The following is an 18856-nucleotide window of genomic DNA, read 5'->3' as shown; positions in this document are numbered from 1 at the left end:
TACTGTCAAACCATATCAAGAATATTTTGTCGTCAATGAATGATCGAACTAGATAGTCAATATCTACTGCTCTGTTATTACTATTAAATAATATTACTATTACGTTATTTATCGGTTGCTTATCGGAAATAGCCTAATTGATTTGAACAAAAAAAACACAAAAAAAAGCAACACACTAACAAAAAATTACTTTTAACTTAAGGAAAGATTCTTAAAACTCATAACCAACTGTCGCACTAAGCATACCGACCTATCAGCCGTGGAGGCGTTATAAGGTGACGGTCAATTCCACTATTCGTTGGTAAAAGACTAGCCTAAGAGTTAGCAGTAGATGAATGATGACGAGATGCCTTGCTTCTAGTCTTACACTGCTAAATTAGGGACGGCTAACTTTGCACGAATTTCAAAACAAAACAAACCTAAGGAACTAAAGAGAACAATGAAAAAAATAGTGATCAAAAGACTAGTTTTCTATCTTGTGTAACGGATGTCTATTGAAAAACTTTAGTACAGTTAACTTGGGCTGCCACTAAATTCAATGAATCCATTACACACAAAGTACTACTGATAAAACCTGTGCTCTGATTATTACACAAAAATATCAAAAATATTCATTCACATCAAGCAATAATATGAAATACACAGTACTTGGTTTTCATCTCTTTCTTTACAAATGACAAAAAATTAGATTATTCATAAAAATATAATAACAAAGACTGAACCCTAAGTATAATTTGTTTACGTTATGACTTTAATACACTAAATCTATTATAATACAAAACAAAAGTTCTAGATATTTACCTGTTATCGTACTGGACATTTCTTCAGTAGTTACATCACCGAAACTTCCAGTTGTCTCTTCTTCACTGGTAGAGACAGTAATGGAAGGTAATTGATCTGATGAGGCAGTAGGGAACACAGTATCAATGGAAGTAGACGTTTCTGGTTTTGTGGTTAGAGTAGATTTCGATAAGGTTGGACGAGTTGATTTTATTGTATCTTCTTCACTGGTAGAGACAGTACTGGAAGGTAATTGATCTGATGAGGCAGTAAACGTTGTCGATCCAACAGAAGTAGACATTTTTGGGTTTATAGTAGATGCAGATTTAGATGAAGTTTCTGGTGTAGATTCGCTTGTCATTGTTTTACTAGAAGATCCACTACTAGACGATAATTGTTCTGATGAGGAAGTAGACGATGTCGTATCAACGGAAGTAGACCTTTGTGATTCTATGGTTGCAGTAGATTTAGAGAAAGTTAGACGTGTTGACTCTGTTGTCCCACCTTTACTGGTAGAGACAGTACTGGAAGGTAATTGATCTGAGGAGGCAGTAAACGGTGTCGAATCAACGGAAGTAGACGTTTTGGGGTTAAAGGTTGATGCAGATCTAGATGAAGTTCCCACTGTTGATTCGGTTGTCACTGTTTTTTCAGAAGAATCACTAGTAGAAGGTAATTGATCTGATGTAGTAGAAGATAAAATAGTATCAATGGAAGTAGACGTTTCTGATTCTATGGTTACAGTAGATTTAGAGAAAGTTGGACGTGTTGACTCTGTTGTCCCTCCTTTACTGGTAGAGACAGTACTTGAAGGTAGTTGATCTGATGAGGCAGTATACGATGTCGATGCAACAGAAGTAGACGTTTTTGGGTTTATAGTTGTTGCAGATTTAGATGAAATTTCTGGTGTAGATTCGCTTGTCATTGATTTACTAGAAGAACCAGTACTAGACGATAATTGTTCTGATGAGGAAGTAGACGATGTCGTATCAACGGAAGTAGACCTTTGTGATTCTATGGTTGCAGTAGATTTAGAGAAAGTTAGACGTGTTGACTCTGTTGTCCCACCTTTACTGGTAGAGACAGTACTGGAAGGTAATTGATTTGATGAGGCAGTAAACGATGTCGATGCAACAGAAGTTGACGTTTTTGGGTTTATGGTTGTTGTTGATTTAGATGAAATTTCTGGTGTAGATTCGCTTGTCATTGATTTACTAGAAGAACCAGTACTAGACGATAATTGTTCTGATGAGGAAGTAGACGATGTCGTATCAACGGAAGTAGACCTTTCTGATTCTATGGTTCCAGTAGATTTAGAGAAAGTTAAACGTGTTGATTCTGCTGTCCCTATTTTACTGGTAGAGACAGTACTAGAAGGTAATTGATCTGATGAGGCAGTAAACGGTGTCGAATCAACGGAAGTAGACGTTTTGGGGTTAAAGGTTGATGCAGATCTAGATGAAGTTCCCAGTGTTGATTCGGTTGTCACTGTTTTTTCAGAAGAATCACTACTAGAAGGTAATTGATCTGATGTAGTAGAAGATAAAATAGTATCAATGGAAGTAGACGTTTCTGGTTTTGTGGTTAGAGTATACTTCGATGTAGTTGGATGAGTTGATTTTATTGTCTCTTCTTCACTGGTAGAGACAGTACTGGGAAGTAATTGATCTGATGAGGCAGTAAACGTTGTCGATCCAACAGAAGTAGACATTTTTGGGTTTATAGTAGATGCAGATTTAGATGAAGTTTCTGGTGTAGATTCGCTTGTCATTGTTTTACTAGAAGAACCACTACTAGACGATAATTGTTCTGATGAGGAAGTAGGCGATGTCGTATCAACGGAAGTAGACCTTTCTGATTCTATGGTTACAGTAGATTTAGAGAAAGTTGGACGTGTTGACTCTGTTGTCCCTCCTTTACTGGTAGAGACAGTACTTGAAGGTACTTGATCTGATGAGGCAGTAAACGGTGTCGATCCAACAGAAGTAGACATTTTTGGGTTTATAGTTGATGCAGATTTAGATGAAGTTTCTTGTGTAGATTCGCTTGTCATTGTTTTACTAGAAGAACCAGTACTAGACGATAATTGTTCTGATGAGGAAGTAGACGATGTCGTATCAACGGAAGTAGACCTCTGATTCTATGGTTGCAGTAGATTTAGAGAAAGTTGGACGTGTTGACTCTGTTGTCCCTCCTTTACTGGTAGAGACAGTACTTGAAGGTAGTTGATCTGATGAGGCAGTATACGATGTCGATGCAACAGAAGTTGACGTTTTGGGTTTATGGTTGTTGTTGATTTAGATAAAATTTCTGGTGTAGATTCGCTTGTCATTGATTTACTAGAAGAACCAGTACTAGACGATAATTGTTCTGATGAGGAAGTAGACGATGTCGTATCAACGGAAGTAGACCTTGTGATTCTATGGTTGCAGTAGATTTAGAGAAAGTTAGACGTGTTGACTCTGTTGTCCCACCTTTACTGGTAGAGACAGTACTGGAAGGTAATTGATCTGATGAGGCAGTAAACGATGTCGATGCAACAGAAGTTGACGTTTTTGGGTTTATGGTTGTTGTTGATTTCGATGAAATTTCTGGTGTAGATTCGCTTGTCATTGATTTACTAGAAGAACCAGTACTAGACGATAATTGTTCTGATGAGGAAGTAGACGATGTCGTATCAACGGAAGTAGGCCTTTGTGATTCTATGGTTGCAGTAGATTTAGAGAAAGTTAGACGTGTTGACTCTGTTGTCCCACCTTTACTGGTAGAGACAGTACTGGAAGGTAATTGATCTGATGAGGCAGTAAACGGTGTCGAATCAACGGAAGTAGACGTTTTGGGGTTAAAGGTTGATGCAGATTTAGATGAAGTTTCTGGTGTAGATTCGCTTGTCATTGTTTTACTAGAAGAACCAATACTAGACGATAATTGTTCTGATGAGGAAGTAGACGATGTCGTATCAACGGAAGTAGACCTTTCTGATTCTATGGTTACAGTAGGTTTAGAGAAAGTTGGTCGTGTTGACTCTGTTGTTCCTCCTTTATTGGTAGAGACGGTACTAGAAGGTAATTGATCTGATGAGGCAGTAAACGGTGTCGAATCAACGGAAGTAGACGTTTTGGGGTTAAAGGTTGATGCAGATCTAGATGAAGTTCCCAGTGTTGATTCGGTTGTCACTGTTTTTTCAGAAGAATCACTACTAGAAGGTAATTGATCTGATGTAGTAGAAGATAAAATAGTATCAATGGAAGTAGACGTTTCTGGTTTTGTGGTTAGAGTATACTTCGATGTAGTTGGATGAGTTGATTTTATTGTCTCTTCTTCACTGGTAGAGACAGTACTGGGAAGTAATTGATCTGATGAGGCAGTAAACGTTGTCGATCCAACAGAAGTAGACATTTTTGGGTTTATAGTAAATGCAGATTTAGATGAAGTTTCTGGTGTAGATTCGCTTGTCATTGTTTTACTAGAAGAACCACTACTAGACGATAATTGTTCTGATGAGGAAGTAGACGATGTCGTATCAACGGAAGTAGACCTTTCTGATTCTATGGTTACAGTAGATTTAGAGAAAGTTGGACGTGTTGACTCTGTTGTCCCTCCTTTACTGGTAGAGACAGTACTTGAAGGTACTTGATCTGATGAGGCAGTAAACGGTGTCGATCCAACAGAAGTAGACATTTTTGGGTTTATAGTTGATGCAGATTTAGATGAAGTTTCTTGTGTAGATTCGCTTGTCATTGTTTTACTAGAAGAACCAGTACTAGACGATAATTGTTCTGATGAGGAAGTAGACGATGTCGTATCAACGGAAGTAGACCTCTCTGATTCTATGGTTGCAGTAGATTTAGAGAAAGTTGGACGTGTTGACTCTGTTGTCCCTCCTTTACTGGTAGAGACAGTACTTGAAGGTAGTTGATCTGATGAGGCAGTATACGATGTCGATGCAACAGAAGTTGACGTTTTGGGTTTATGGTTGTTGCTGATTTAGATGAAATTTCTGGTGTAGATTCGCTTGTCATTGATTTACTAGAAGAACCAGTACTAGACGATAATTGTTCTGATGAGGAAGTAGACGATGTCGTATCAACGGAAGTAGACCTTTGTGATTCTATGGTTGCAGTAGATTTAGAGAAAGTTAGACGTGTTGACTCTGTTGTCCCACCTTTACTGGTAGAGACAGTACTGGAAGGTAATTGATCTGATGAGGCAGTAAACGATGTCGATGCAACAGAAGTTGACGTTTTTGGGTTTATGGTTGTTGTTGATTTCGATGAAATTTCTGGTGTAGATTCGCTTGTCATTGATTTACTAGAAGAACCAGTACTAGACGATAATTGTTCTGATGAGGAAGTAGACGATGTCGTATCAACGGAAGTAGGCCTTTGTGATTCTATGGTTGCAGTAGATTTAGAGAAAGTTAGACGTGTTGACTCTGTTGTCCCACCTTTACTGGTAGAGACAGTACTGGAAGGTAATTGATCTAAGGAGGCAGTAAACGGTGTCAAATCAACGGAAGTAGACGTTTTGGGGTTAAAGGTTGATGCAGATTTAGATGAAGTTTCTGGTGTAGATTCGCTTGTCATTGTTTTACTAGAAGAACCAATACTAGACGATAATTGTTCTGATGAGGAAGTAGACGATGTCGTATCAACGGAAGTAGACCTTTCTGATTCTATGGTTACAGTAGGTTTAGAGAAAGTTGGTCGTGTTGACTCTGTTGTTCCTCCTTTATTGGTAGAGACGGTACTTGAAGGTAGTTGATCTGATGAGGTAGTAAACGATGTTGATGCAACAGAAGTAGACGTTTCTGGGTTTATGGTTGATGCAGATTTAGATGAAATTTCTGGTGTAGATTCGCTTGTCATTGTTTTACTAGAAGAACCAGTACTAGACGATAATTGTTCTGATGAGGAAGTAGACGATGTCGTATCAACGGAAGTAGACCTTTCTGATTCTATGGTTACAGTAGATTTAAAGAAAGTTGGACGTGTTGACTCTGTTGTCCCACCTTTACTGGTAGAGACAGTACTGGAAGGTACTTGATCTGATGAGGCAGTAAACGATGTCGATGCAATAGAAGTTGACGTTTCTGGGTTTATGGTTGTTGTTGATTTAGATGAAATTTCTGGTGTAGATTCGCTTGTCATTGAATTACTATTAGAACCACCACTAGACGATAATTGTTCTGATGAGGAAGTAGACGATGTCGTATCAACGGAAGTAGACCTTTCTGATTCTATGGTTACAGTAGATTTAGAGAAAGTTAGACATGTTGACTCTGTTGTCCCACCTTTACTGGTAGAGACAGTACTGGAAGGTACTTGATCTGATGAGGCAATAAACGATGTCGATGCAACAGAAGTAGACATTTTTGGGTTTATAGTTGATGCAGATTTAGATGAAGTTTCTGGTGTAGATTCGCTTGTCATTGTTTTACTAGAAGATCCACTACTAGACGATAATTGTTCTGATGAGGAAGTAGACGATGTCGTATCAACAGAAGTAGACCTTTTTGATTCTATGGTTACAATAGATTTAGAGAAAGTTGGACGTGTTGACTCTGTTGTCCCACCTTTACTGGTAGAGACAGTACTGGAAGGTAATTGATCTGATGAGGCAGTAAACGATGTCGATCCAACAGAAGTAGACATTTTTGGGTTTATAGTTGATGCAGATTTAGATGAAGTTTCTGGTGTAGATTCGCTTGTCATTGTTTTACTAGAAGAACCACTACTAGACGATAATTGTTCTGATGAGGAAGTAGACGATGTCGTATCAACGGAAGTAGACCTTTCTGATTCTGTGGTTACAGTAGATTTAGAGAAAGTTGGACGTGTTGACTCTGTTGTCCCACCTTTACTGATAGAGACAGTACTTGAAGGTAGTTGATCTGATGAGGCAGTAAACGATGTCGATGCAATAGAAGTTGACGTTTCTGGGTTTATGGTTGTTGTTGATTTAGATGAAATTTCTGGTGTAGATTCGCTTGTCATTGATTTGCTAGAAGAACCAGTACTAAACGATAATTGTTCTGATGAGGAAGTAGACGATTTCGAATCAACGGAAGTAGACCTTTCTGATTCTATGGTTGCAGTAGATTTAGAGAAAGTTGGACGTGTTGATTCTGCTGTCCCTACTTTACTGGTAGAGACAGTACTGGAAGGTAATTGATCTGATGAGGCAGTAAACGGTGTCGAATCAACGGAAGTAGACGTTTTGGGGTTAAAGGTTGATGCAGATTTAGATGAAGTTCCCAGTGTTGATTCGGTCGTCACTGTTTTTTCAGAATAATCACTACTAGAAGGCAATTGATCTGATGTAGTAGAAGATAAAATAGTATCAATGGAAGTAGACGTTTCTGGTTTTGTGGTTAAAGTAGATTTCGATATAGTTGGACGAGTTGATTTTATTGTCTCTTCTTCACTGGTAGAGACAGTACTGGAAGGTAATTGATCTGATGAGGCAGTAAACGATGTCGATGCAATAGAAGTTGACGTTTCTGGGTTTATGGTTGTTGTTGATTTAGATGAAATTTCTGGTGTAGATTCGCTTTTCATTGAATTACTAGTAGAACCACTACTAGACGATAATTGTTCTGATGAGGAAGTAGACGATGTCGTATCAACGGAAGTAGACCTTTCTGATTCTATGGTTACAGTAGATTTAGAGAAAGTTAGACATGTTGACTCTGTTGTCCCACCTTTACTGGTAGAGACAGTACTGGAAGGTACTTGATCTGATGAGGCAATAAACGATGTCGATGCAACAGAAGTAGACATTTTTGGGTTTATAGTTGATGCAGATTTAGATGAAGTTTCTGGTGTAGATTCGCTTGTCATTGTTTTACTAGAAGATCCACTACTAGACGATAATTGTTCTGATGAGGAAGTAGACGATGTCGTATCAACAGAAGTAGACCTTTTTGATTCTATGGTTACAATAGATTTAGAGAAAGTTGGACGTGTTGACTCTGTTGTCCCACCTTTACTGGTAGAGACAGTACTGGAAGGTAATTGATCTGATGAGGCAGTAAACGATGTCGATCCAACAGAAGTAGACATTTTTGGGTTTATAGTTGATGCAGATTTAGATGAAGTTTCTGGTGTAGATTCGCTTGTCATTGTTTTACTAGAAGAACCACTACTAGACGATAATTGTTCTGATGAGGAAGTAGACGATGTCGTATCAACGGAAGTAGACCTTTCTGATTCTATGGTTACAGTAGATTTAGAGAAAGTTAGACGTGTTGACTCTGTTGTCCCACCTTTACTGATAGAGACAGTACTTGAAGGTAGTTGATCTGATGAGGCAGTAAACGATGTCGATGCAATAGAAGTTGACGTTTCTGGGTTTATGGTTGTTGTTGATTTAGATGAAATTTCTGGTGTAGATTCGCTTGTCATTGATTTGCTAGAAGAACCAGTACTAAACGATAATTGTTCTGATGAGGAAGTAGACGATTTCGAATCAACGGAAGTAGACCTTTCTGATTCTATGGTTGCAGTAGATTTAGAGAAAGTTGGACGTGTTGATTCTGCTGTCCCTACTTTACTGGTAGAGACAGTACTGGAAGGTAATTGATCTGATGAGGCAGTAAACGGTGTCGAATCAACGGAAGTAGACGTTTTGGGGTTAAAGGTTGATGCAGATTTAGATGAAGTTCCCAGTGTTGATTCGGTCGTCACTGTTTTTTCAGAATAATCACTACTAGAAGGCAATTGATCTGATGTAGTAGAAGATAAAATAGTATCAATGGAAGTAGACGTTTCTGGTTTTGTGGTTAAAGTAGATTTCGATATAGTTGGACGAGTTGATTTTATTGTCTCTTCTTCACTGGTAGAGACAGTACTGGAAGGTAATTGATCTGATGAGGCAGTAAACGTTGTCGATCCAACAGAAGTAGACATTTTTGGGTTTATAGTAGATGCAGATTTAGATGAAGTTTCTGGTGTAGATTCGCTTGTCATTGTTTTACTAGAAGATCCACTACTAGACGATAATTGTTCTGATGAGGAAGTAGACGATGTCGTATCCACGGAAGTAGACCTTTCTGATTCTACGGTTACAGTAGATTTAGAGAAAGTTGGACGTGTTGACTCTGTTGTCTCTCCTTTACTGGTAGAGACAGTACTGGAACGTAATTGATCTGATGAGGCAGTAAACGGTGTCGAATCATCGGAAGTAGACGTTTTGGGGTTTATGGTTGTTGTTGATTTAGATGAAATTTCTGGTGTAGATTCGCTTGTCATTGTTTTACTAGAAGAACCAGTACTAGACGATGATTGTTCTGATGAGGAAGTAGACCATGTCGTATCAACGGAAGTAGACCTTTCTGATTCTATGGTTGCAGTAGATTTAGAGAAAGTTGGACGTGTTGATTCTGCTGTCCCTACTTTACTGGTAGAGACAGTACTGGAAGATAATTGATCTGATGAGGCAGTAAACGTTGTCGATCCAACAGAAGTAGACATTTTGGGTTTATAGTTGATGCAGATTTAGATGAAGTTTCTGGTGTAGATTCGCTTGTCATTGTTTTACTAGAAGAACCAGTACTAGACGATAATTGTTCTGATGAGGAAGTAGACGATGTCGTATCAACGGAAGTAGACCTTTCTGATTCTATGGTTACAGTAGATTTAGAGAAAGTTGGACGTGTTGACTCTGTTGTCCCTCCTTTACTGGTAGAGACAGTACTTGAAGGTAGTTGATCTGATGAGGCAGTAAACGATGTCGATGCAACAGAAGTAGACATTTTTGGGTTTATAGTTGATGCAGATTTAGATGAAGTTTCTGGTGTAGATTCGCTTGTCATTGTTTTACTAGAAGAACCAGTACTAGACGATAATTGTTCTGATGAGGAAGTAGACGATGTCGTATCAACGGAAGTAGACCTTTCTGATTCTATGGTTACAGTAGATTTAGAGAAAGTTAGACGTGTTGACTCTGTTATCCTTCCTTTACTGGTAGAGACAGTACTGGAAGGTAATTGATCTGATGAGGCAGTAAACGGTGTCGAATCAACGGAAGTAGACGTTTGGGGGTTAAAGGTTGATGCAGATCTAGATGAAGTTCCCACTGTTGATTCGGTTGTCACTGTTTTTTCAGAAGAATCACTACTAGAAGGCAATTGATCTGATGTAGTAGAAGATAAAATAGTATCAATGGAAGTAGACGTTTCTGGTTTTGTGGTTAAAGTAGATTTCGATATAGTTGGACGAGTTGATTTTATTGTCTCTTCTTCACTGGTAGAGACAGTACTGGAAGGTAATTGATCTGATGAGGCAGTAAACGTTGTCGATCCAACAGAAGTAGACATTTTTGGGTTTATAGTAGATGCAGATTTAGATGAAGTTTCTGGTGTAGATTCGCTTGTCATTGTTTTACTAGAAGATCCACTACTAGACGATAATTGTTCTGATGAGGAAGTAGACGATGTCGTATCCACGGAAGTAGACCTTTCTGATTCTACGGTTACAGTAGATTTAGAGAAAGTTGGACGTGTTGACTCTGTTGTCTCTCCTTTACTGGTAGAGACAGTACTGGAACGTAATTGATCTGATGAGGCAGTAAACGGTGTCGAATCATCGGAAGTAGACGTTTTGGGGTTTATGGTTGTTGTTGATTTAGATGAAATTTCTGGTGTAGATTCGCTTGTCATTGTTTTACTAGAAGAACCAGTACTAGACAATGATTGTTCTGATGAGGAAGTAGACCATGTCGTATCAACGGAAGTAGACCTTTCTGATTCTATGGTTGCAGTAGATTTAGAGAAAGTTGGACGTGTTGATTCTGCTGTCCCTACTTTACTGGTAGAGACAGTACTGGAAGATAATTGATCTGATGAGGCATTAAACGTTGTCGATCCAACAGAAGTAGACATTTTTGGGTTTATGGTTGTTTTTGATTTAGATGAAATTTCTGGTGTATATTCGCTTGTCATTTTTTTACTAGAAGAACCAGTACTAGACGATAATTGTTCTGATGAGGAAGTAGACGATGTCGTATCAACGGAAGTAGACCTCTCTGATTCTATGGTTGCAGTAGATTTAGAGAAAGTTGGACGTGTTGACTCTGTTGTCCCTCCTTTACTGGTAGAGACAGTACTGGAAGGTAGTTGATCTGATGAGGCAGTATACGATGTCGATGCAACAGAAGTTGACGTTTTTGGGTTTATGGTTGTTGTTGATTTAGATGAAATTTCTGGTGTAGATTCGCTTGTCATTGATTTACTAGAAGAACCAGTACTAGACGATAATTGTTCTGATGAGGAAGTAGACGATGTCGTATCAACGGAAGTAGACCTTTCTGATTCTATGGTTACAGTAGGTTTAGAGAAAGTTGGACGTGTTGACTCTGTTGTCCATCCTTTACTGGTAGAGACAGTACTGGAAGATAATTGATCTGAGGAGGCAGTAAACGGTTTTGAATTAACGGAAGTAGACGTTTTGGGGTTAAAGGTTGATGCAGATCTAGATGAAGTTCCCAGTGTTGATTCGGTTGTCACTGTTTTTTCAGAAGAATCACTACTAGAAGATAATTGATCTGATGTAGAAGAAGATAAAATAGTATCAATGGAAGTAGACGTTTCTGGTTTTGTGGTTAAAGTAGATTTCGATGAAGTTGGACGAGTTGATTTTATTGTCTCTTCTTCACTGGTAGAGACAGTACTGGAAGGTAATTGATTTGATGAGGCAGTAAACCTTGTCGATCCAACAGAAGTTGACGTTTTTGGGTTTATGGTTGTTGTTGATTTAGATGAAATTTCTGGTGTATATTCGCTTGTCATTTTTTTACTAGAAGAACCAGTACTAGACGATAATTGTTCTGATGAGAAAGTAGACGATGTCGTATCAACGGAAGTAGACCTTTCTGATTCTATGGTTACAGTAGGTTTAGAGAAAGTTGGACGTGTTGACTCTGTTGTCCATCCTTTACTGGTAGAGACGGTACTTGAAGGTAGTTGATCTGATGAGGCAGTAAATGATGTCGAAACAACGGAAGTTGGCGTTTCTGCTTTTATGGTTGAATTGGATTTGGTTAAAGTTCTTATTATTGATTCCGTTGGCAATGGTTGACTGGTTGAACTCGTACTTGATTTGTTTTCTGTAGGTGAAACAGATATATATGTGTTATTATTGGTTAAGTGATCTTATAGAAACGTAACGCGGTGTTATGTGTAAAGCAGGCTTTAAGTACAGTAGTTATTTATGTTTTATTATTGTCTTTGTATGCTATGTTTTTTATTGCAGAAATATTTTATGTGTATATATAGATATTAGATAGTAATATTTTTTCTTAAATATATTGTGTATATATATATTAAAGAGTGATAATTTGTTGTTGCTGAAACGTGTTATCTTTATATATTAAACTGTAATATTTTATTGTTCATGAAAGATCTTATGTATACACATTATACTGAAACATATTATGAATATCTTAAGCAGTATTGGGTCATTATTGTCTAAAAGATGTTATTCATAGATCAAAGAATTATGTTTTACTATTTCCTTGAAATAGATCTGAGTTTTTTGCATTTCTTTTATAAACTATCCTTTCAATGTAACCGGAAATGAAAAGTATCTATTGATGCAGTTCCTTTTCAAACTAAGTGGCATTAATTTACATTCAGTTTAGGTGTTTTCAAAATACTTTAAAATTTATTTCTGTTTCTGTTTCAAAAACGGTTTAATTGAAGTGATATAAACGTTTTAGGTCATTATGCATCTTATAAGTATGACTAATAATCTTACGTTTTCTTTCTTGTAACTATGTTTCACAAATGTTTTCGTATCAGTTTCTTTGAAATAGAAATGTTCGATCGTATAGAATGATGAAAAAAGACAGACAAACCTACTTACAGTGGACACACACACTAACAGTGCATGAAAGTATTGATAGATTTAGCTACAAACAGTGTAAAATTCTAATGATCAGAAACACAATACAAATCTACTAACTGTAGAGACAGTGAAAATTGCAGTGTAAGAATTTACTGACCGTTAAAACTAGAAATACGAAGCGAAACTTCTGATAGGAGAAAGAATTCAACATTATACATTAGCTACTGTCAGTAGAGACAGGAAAAACTACATATAGTGTACTAAACTAATGACAGCACAAACAGACAAAATCACTGAGAGAGAAGAGACAAAATTACTGGTATTACTACAGACACAACAGTGAACATGAGGGACAAGTGTATCTAAAAACATTAGATCTGTTTATGTGGCTGTTATTTTTTAAATATACTTTAGGAACTATTGTATATTTAAAACAAAGAGGAATTAGACAATTATTTGAATGAAAAGTACTTAGAATTAGAAATACAATATTTTACTAATGCTGTAGAAAAATAAACTGTATCGTAAGGACATTTTACAGCTATACAAAGAGAGATTTTGTGCATTCTTTTGTGCCTGTTTACTTTAAAACATGTTAAACATTGCTTTAGTACTATTTGAAAATAGATGTTACTTTAAAACACGTTAAACATTGCTTTGGTACTATTTGAAAACAGATGTTACTTTAAAACACGTTAAACATTTAGTACTTTAGATGTACTATTTGTACTTTTTGAAAACAGATGTTACTTTAAAACATGTTAAACATTGCTTTAGTACTATTTGAAAACAGATGTTACTACTTTAAAACATGTTAAACATTGTTTTTGAGCTACTTTAAAACATGTTAAACATATTTGAAAACAGATGTTAAACATTGCTTTAGTACTATTTGAAAACAGATATTAAAATCTGCTTTGCTGCTATTTTAAAACAAATGTTAAACACTGTTTCGTAGTTAGCTTAAAACATGTTAAACATTGCTTTGATACTATTTCAAAACAGATATTAAACATTTCTTGAGTACTATTTCAAAACAGATATCAAACATTGCTTTGGTGCTATTTTAAAGAGATGTTAAATGTTGCTTTGGTACTATTTTAAAACAGAGGTTAAATATTGTTTCATTGTTATTTTAAAACATATTAAACATTGCATTGGTGCTATTTGAAAACAGGTGTCAAACATTGCTTTGGTGCTATTTAAAACAGATGTTAAACATTGCTCTGGTGCTATTTTAAAACAGTTGTTAAATATTACTTTGGTGTTATTTTAAAACAGATATTAAACATTGCTTCACTACTATTTAAAAACATATGTTAAACATTGCTTTGGTGCTATTTCAAAACACATGTTAAATATTGTTTCTTGTTATTTTAAAAACATATTAAACATTTCTTTGGTACTATCTTAAAACAGATGTTAATCAATTTTTAAAAACTGCATTTAAAAGATGTTAAAATGTTAGGAGTACTTCGTAGTTATATAAAAAAAGTTAACATTTGTTAAAAATAGCTAAAATTTGTAAGCTTTGACACTCAAAAAATTTTATCTCTGTGTTGATTCACTATTTAGAAAAAATGAAAATTACGAACTGAGAAGTGAAATGCTAAAGCTACAGAAAGTTACATTTGGTCATAATATCACTATGGCACGATATCACTTACATCACTATGGCACGATATCACTTACATCACTATGGCACGATATCACTTACATCACTATGGCACGACATCACTCACTACATCACTATGGCACGATATCACTTACATCACTATGGCACGACATCACTTACATCACTATGGCACGACATCACTTACATCACTATGGCACGATATCACTTACATCACTATGGCACGACATCACTTACATCACTATGGCACGACACCACTTACATCACTATGGCACGACATCACTTACATCACTTACAAATGACAATAATTTAACTCAAACTTGTGAACTGAGTTAATACAGGTTTTCATTTAGAATACGAAATTTGTCATTTGATAAAATTTTATCAACAGAAATATTCAACAAACATAATACACATGAAATACTGTTATAAAAACGTTTTAACAATGTCATATAACAACACAAAACTAGGTTGTACACAAACAGGTATACACAAGTGTACAGAAATATTTTACAAAAGTATACAGCTGGTCTTCATATTTCAAACTATGCTGATAAACTGTAAATACAATGAGAGTCTTTAATGTGAAGTGTCTTGTCTAAAAATATCACAACTCACAACTAACTACCTTTCGATTATATCGAATTGAGTAGCACATGATTTAAAAGATACAAAATCAATTCACCGAGAGAAATCTAGCCTTGCTAATCTATTATTTGTTTTCAAAATGTTACTTACTATATATATGAGAGAGAGAGGACGTAACATTTCGTGTACACACAAAATGAGTCAATCCGTATTTGAGGAACGACTAGATAAAGTACTAGATAAAGGATGGTTGTACGAGAGAAAACTAAAATTAATTAAAATCAGATAATTAATCCTACGACACTTGCAACAGTGGTATATATTTCATTCTAGGATACTTGTAACATCGGAAAATAATTCGTTCAAGGACTCTTGTAACAATGGAAGATAACTCATTCTAGGAACCATCTAAAAGTAGTAGACAATTAATTTTAGGGACCTTGTAACAATGAAACGTACTTCATACTAGAAACCTTCTAATAGTGGTAGATAATTCGTTGTTAGAACCATGTAACAGTAGCAGATAATTCAATTCATTTTAGGTGGTACCTTGTAACAATGAAACGTACTTCATACTAGAAACCTTCTAATAGTGGTAGATAATTCATTGTTAGAACCATGTAACAGTAGCAGACAATTCATTTTAGGACCTTGTAACAATGAAACGTACTTCATACTAGAAACCTTCTAATAGTGGTAGATAATTCATTGTTAGAACCATGTAACAGTAGCAGATAATTCATTTTAGGGACCTTGTAACAATGAAACGTACTTCATACTAGAAACCTTCTAATAGTGGTAGATAATTCATTGTTAGAACCATGTAACAGTAGCAGACAATTCATTTTAGGGACCTTGTAACAATGAAACGTACTTCATACTAGAAACCTTCTAATAGTGGTAGATAATTCATTGTTAGAACCATGTAACAGTAGCAGACAATTCATTTTAGGGACCTTGTAACAATGAAACGTACTTCATACTAGAAACCTTCTAATAGTGGTAGATAATTCATTGTTAGAACCATGTAACAGTAGCAGATAATTCATTTTAGGAACCTTGTAACAGTAAAAGATATTTCCTAATAGAAACCGTATAACAGTGTTACATAATTCATTCTAAGCACGTTGTAACTGAAGTAAATATTTCATTCTAGGATCCTTGTAACAGTGGTAGATACTTCATTCAATGAACCTTGTAACAATGGTAGATAATTCATCTAGAATCTTTGTAACCATAAAAGATAACTCATTCTACGAACCTTGTAAAAGCGGAAAATAATACATTCCATGAAAGGTGTAATAGTTGTAGATAAATCATTCTAGGAACCTTGTCACATAGGTAGATAATGCATTCTAGGAACCTTGTCACATAGGTAGATAATGCATTCTAGGAACCTTTTGACATAGGTAGATAATGCATTCTAGGAACCTTGTGACAGAGGTAGATAATGCATTCTAGGAACCTTGTGACATAGGTAGATAATGCATTCTAGGAACCTTGTAACATTGGAAGATAAATCATTCTAGACTCGTGTAACAAAGGAAGATAATTCATTCTAGGAACATTGTAACAGTGATAGATACTTCATTATAGAAACCTTGTAACAGTGGAAGATAATTTATTCTACGAACGTAGTAACAGTGGTAGATAATTTCTTCTAGAAACCTTGAAACAGTGGCAGATAATTCCTTCTAATAGCCTTGTAACAGTGATAGATAATTCGTAGTACAAACCTAGAAGCAGTGGTAGATAATTCACTCTAGGAAACTTCAAACAGTGAAAGGTAATTCATCCTAAGAACCTTGTAACAGTGATAGATAATTCGTAGTACAAACCTAGAAGCAGTGGTAGATAATTCACTCTAGGAAACTTCAAACAGTGAAAGGTAATTCATCCTGAGAACCTTGTAACAGTGATAGATAATTCGTAGTACAAACCTAGAAGCAGTGGTAGATAATTCACTCCAGGAAACTTCAAACAGTGAAAGGTAATTCATCCTAAGAACCTTGTAACAGTGGAAGATATTTCATTCTAAAACCCATGTAAAAGTGGTAAATAATTCATACTAGGACTCTTGTAACAAAGGAATATAATTCCTTCTAGGAACCTTCTAACACTGGAAGATAATTTATTGTAGGAAAGTAGTAACAGTGGTAGATAATTCATTCTAGAAACCTTGTAACAGTGAAACATGCTTCATACTAAAAACTTTGTAATTGTGGTAGTTACTTTATTGTTCGAACCATGTAACAGTAGCAGATAATTCATTTTAGTAACCTTGTGACAGTGAAAGATAATTCATAATATAAACTGTATAACAGTGGTAGATAATTCATTCTTAGTACGTTGTAACAGTAGTAGATATTTCATTCTAGGATTCTTGTACCAGTGGTACCTAATACATTCAAGGATCTTTGTAACAGTGGTATACAGTTAATTCTATTAACATTGTGGTGGTAGATAATTCACCTAGAATCTTTGTAACCGTGGAAGATAACTCGTTCTACGAATGATCACTGATCTAGATCAGTGTAGATTTTTATTATTATTAGTGTATATGTTTTTACCTATATAATAATAATAGTGAAATATCAGATTAGTGTAAGTGTTCCTGAGTTATATATTAGTGCAGCATATCATTGTTATCTTTAGTTGTGTTATAATGTTGTTGTTATAAGCGATACATCGAGATATTCTCTTACTGAGTATTTACGTCTATTGGATATCATGATTTAAGTGAACTGTTCAATGAGTTGTATAACATGCTATAAATACAATAAAACTACTCAAATGGTATAAGTGTTTCTTGTTTCTCTGCTAGTATACAAAATACAACTGTTTTAATATCAGAGAAATGAAACTAACATTCCATTTCATAGAACATACAAATACCAAACACTCTTACCCATGTTTTGGTGATAGTTATTTCCCAGGATCAACGTAGTACCTTCGCAAGATCCAATGTTAATTACCCACAATAAGACACCCAACAACAGCAATGAGCGTAAAGTGTTCGACATTGTAAACGTTCGTTTCTGTATCACACTCTTTAAGAAAGGTGTAGCTCTCTACCATACGGAGAAAATAAAGTCACATGATGTGTTCTTAAAGCAAATCACGTTGGAAAAACTTATCGAACCTTGGATAACATGTAGCGATATTGTGTCACGTTTGATAATATTCAAACACTAGCTGTATAATAGCGATATTGTGCCACGTGTGATAATATTCAAACCCTAGCCATATAAATCTATTTTGTCTGAACAATATAGTAACTATAGTGTCTGAACTGTTCCACATTCTCAAGTAAAAAAAATATATAGAGAACAGAAAGTGAAAGTTTTTGAAGAATAAACATGAATTAGTGACTCATTTTAAATGAGAACAGAAGTAAAGTTTCATGTTGTGATTTAATTATCTAAGCCAGAGATTAATGATGGTTAATACTTATTTTAGTTAATGTTATTCTATGATATGAGATTGGAATATGTAAAATCAATGGTGAAGGATATTTTAAACTACTATGCAATTAGTTTTTATCAATGTGATTTGGTGTTTCTCTTAAATATACCAGTATATATTTCTGTTCTTAGACCCATTACTGAGTTCAATGTCAAATCGACTGTTGTGTTAATACAAATAAATGTTTAAAATGACGTGTTTTTTGTCTACAAACATGTAATTAGGTCACTTTTATTGAAGGACCTCCTCATCATTTTGATGTTTGTAACATGTGAAGACTATAAATAAAGGTTGTTCTTTCTATCCATGTGAATACTGCAAATGAAGGTTGTTTACAGTGTCAGGAATACCACAATGCACTTGCAGGAACTCTTTATTGCTGTTTAAGAATGTTCTAATTAGTTTCCTGGTTAATAACTGGCGGATTGTAACATTTCGTATTTTGACAACGCTAGACGTATATTATCCTATATATTTTTTAAAACCACCTTTGTTGTTATCAAATTTCACTGCACGAGCATGTAATGTATCCAATCATTAGCGT

General features: G+C 35.5%; 2 protein-coding genes across 2 annotated transcripts; both read right to left on the bottom strand.

Annotated features, from left to right (window-relative positions):
- Window positions 1-270: 270 nt before the first annotated feature.
- On the bottom strand, window positions 271-2833 carry LOC143243080 (uncharacterized). Its single transcript, XM_076486819.1, has 2 exons — window positions 802-2833; window positions 271-427 (listed from the first exon to the last, which is right to left on the bottom strand). The coding sequence occupies exons 1-2, from the start codon at window positions 2831-2833 to the stop codon at window positions 420-422; spliced, it is 2040 nt and encodes a 679-aa protein (XP_076342934.1). The 3' UTR covers window positions 271-419.
- A 275-nt stretch (window positions 2834-3108) lies between these two features.
- Window positions 3109-17884, bottom strand: LOC143243037 (uncharacterized). Its single transcript, XM_076486674.1, has 4 exons — window positions 17756-17884; window positions 9322-11886; window positions 4811-9211; window positions 3109-4700 (listed from the first exon to the last, which is right to left on the bottom strand). Exons 1-4 carry the CDS (start codon window positions 17868-17870, stop codon window positions 3109-3111), a joined length of 8673 nt encoding a protein of 2890 aa, XP_076342789.1. The 5' UTR covers window positions 17871-17884.
- Window positions 17885-18856: the final 972 nt, after the last annotated feature.

The sequence above is a fragment of the Tachypleus tridentatus genome, chromosome 2, assembly GCF_004210375.1.
Source record: "Tachypleus tridentatus isolate NWPU-2018 chromosome 2, ASM421037v1, whole genome shotgun sequence".
In the NCBI taxonomy this organism is placed as follows: Eukaryota; Metazoa; Arthropoda; class Merostomata; order Xiphosura; family Limulidae; genus Tachypleus; species Tachypleus tridentatus.
Note: the sequence above shows the minus strand (reverse complement) of the source record. Positions and strands in the feature narration are given on the sequence as shown.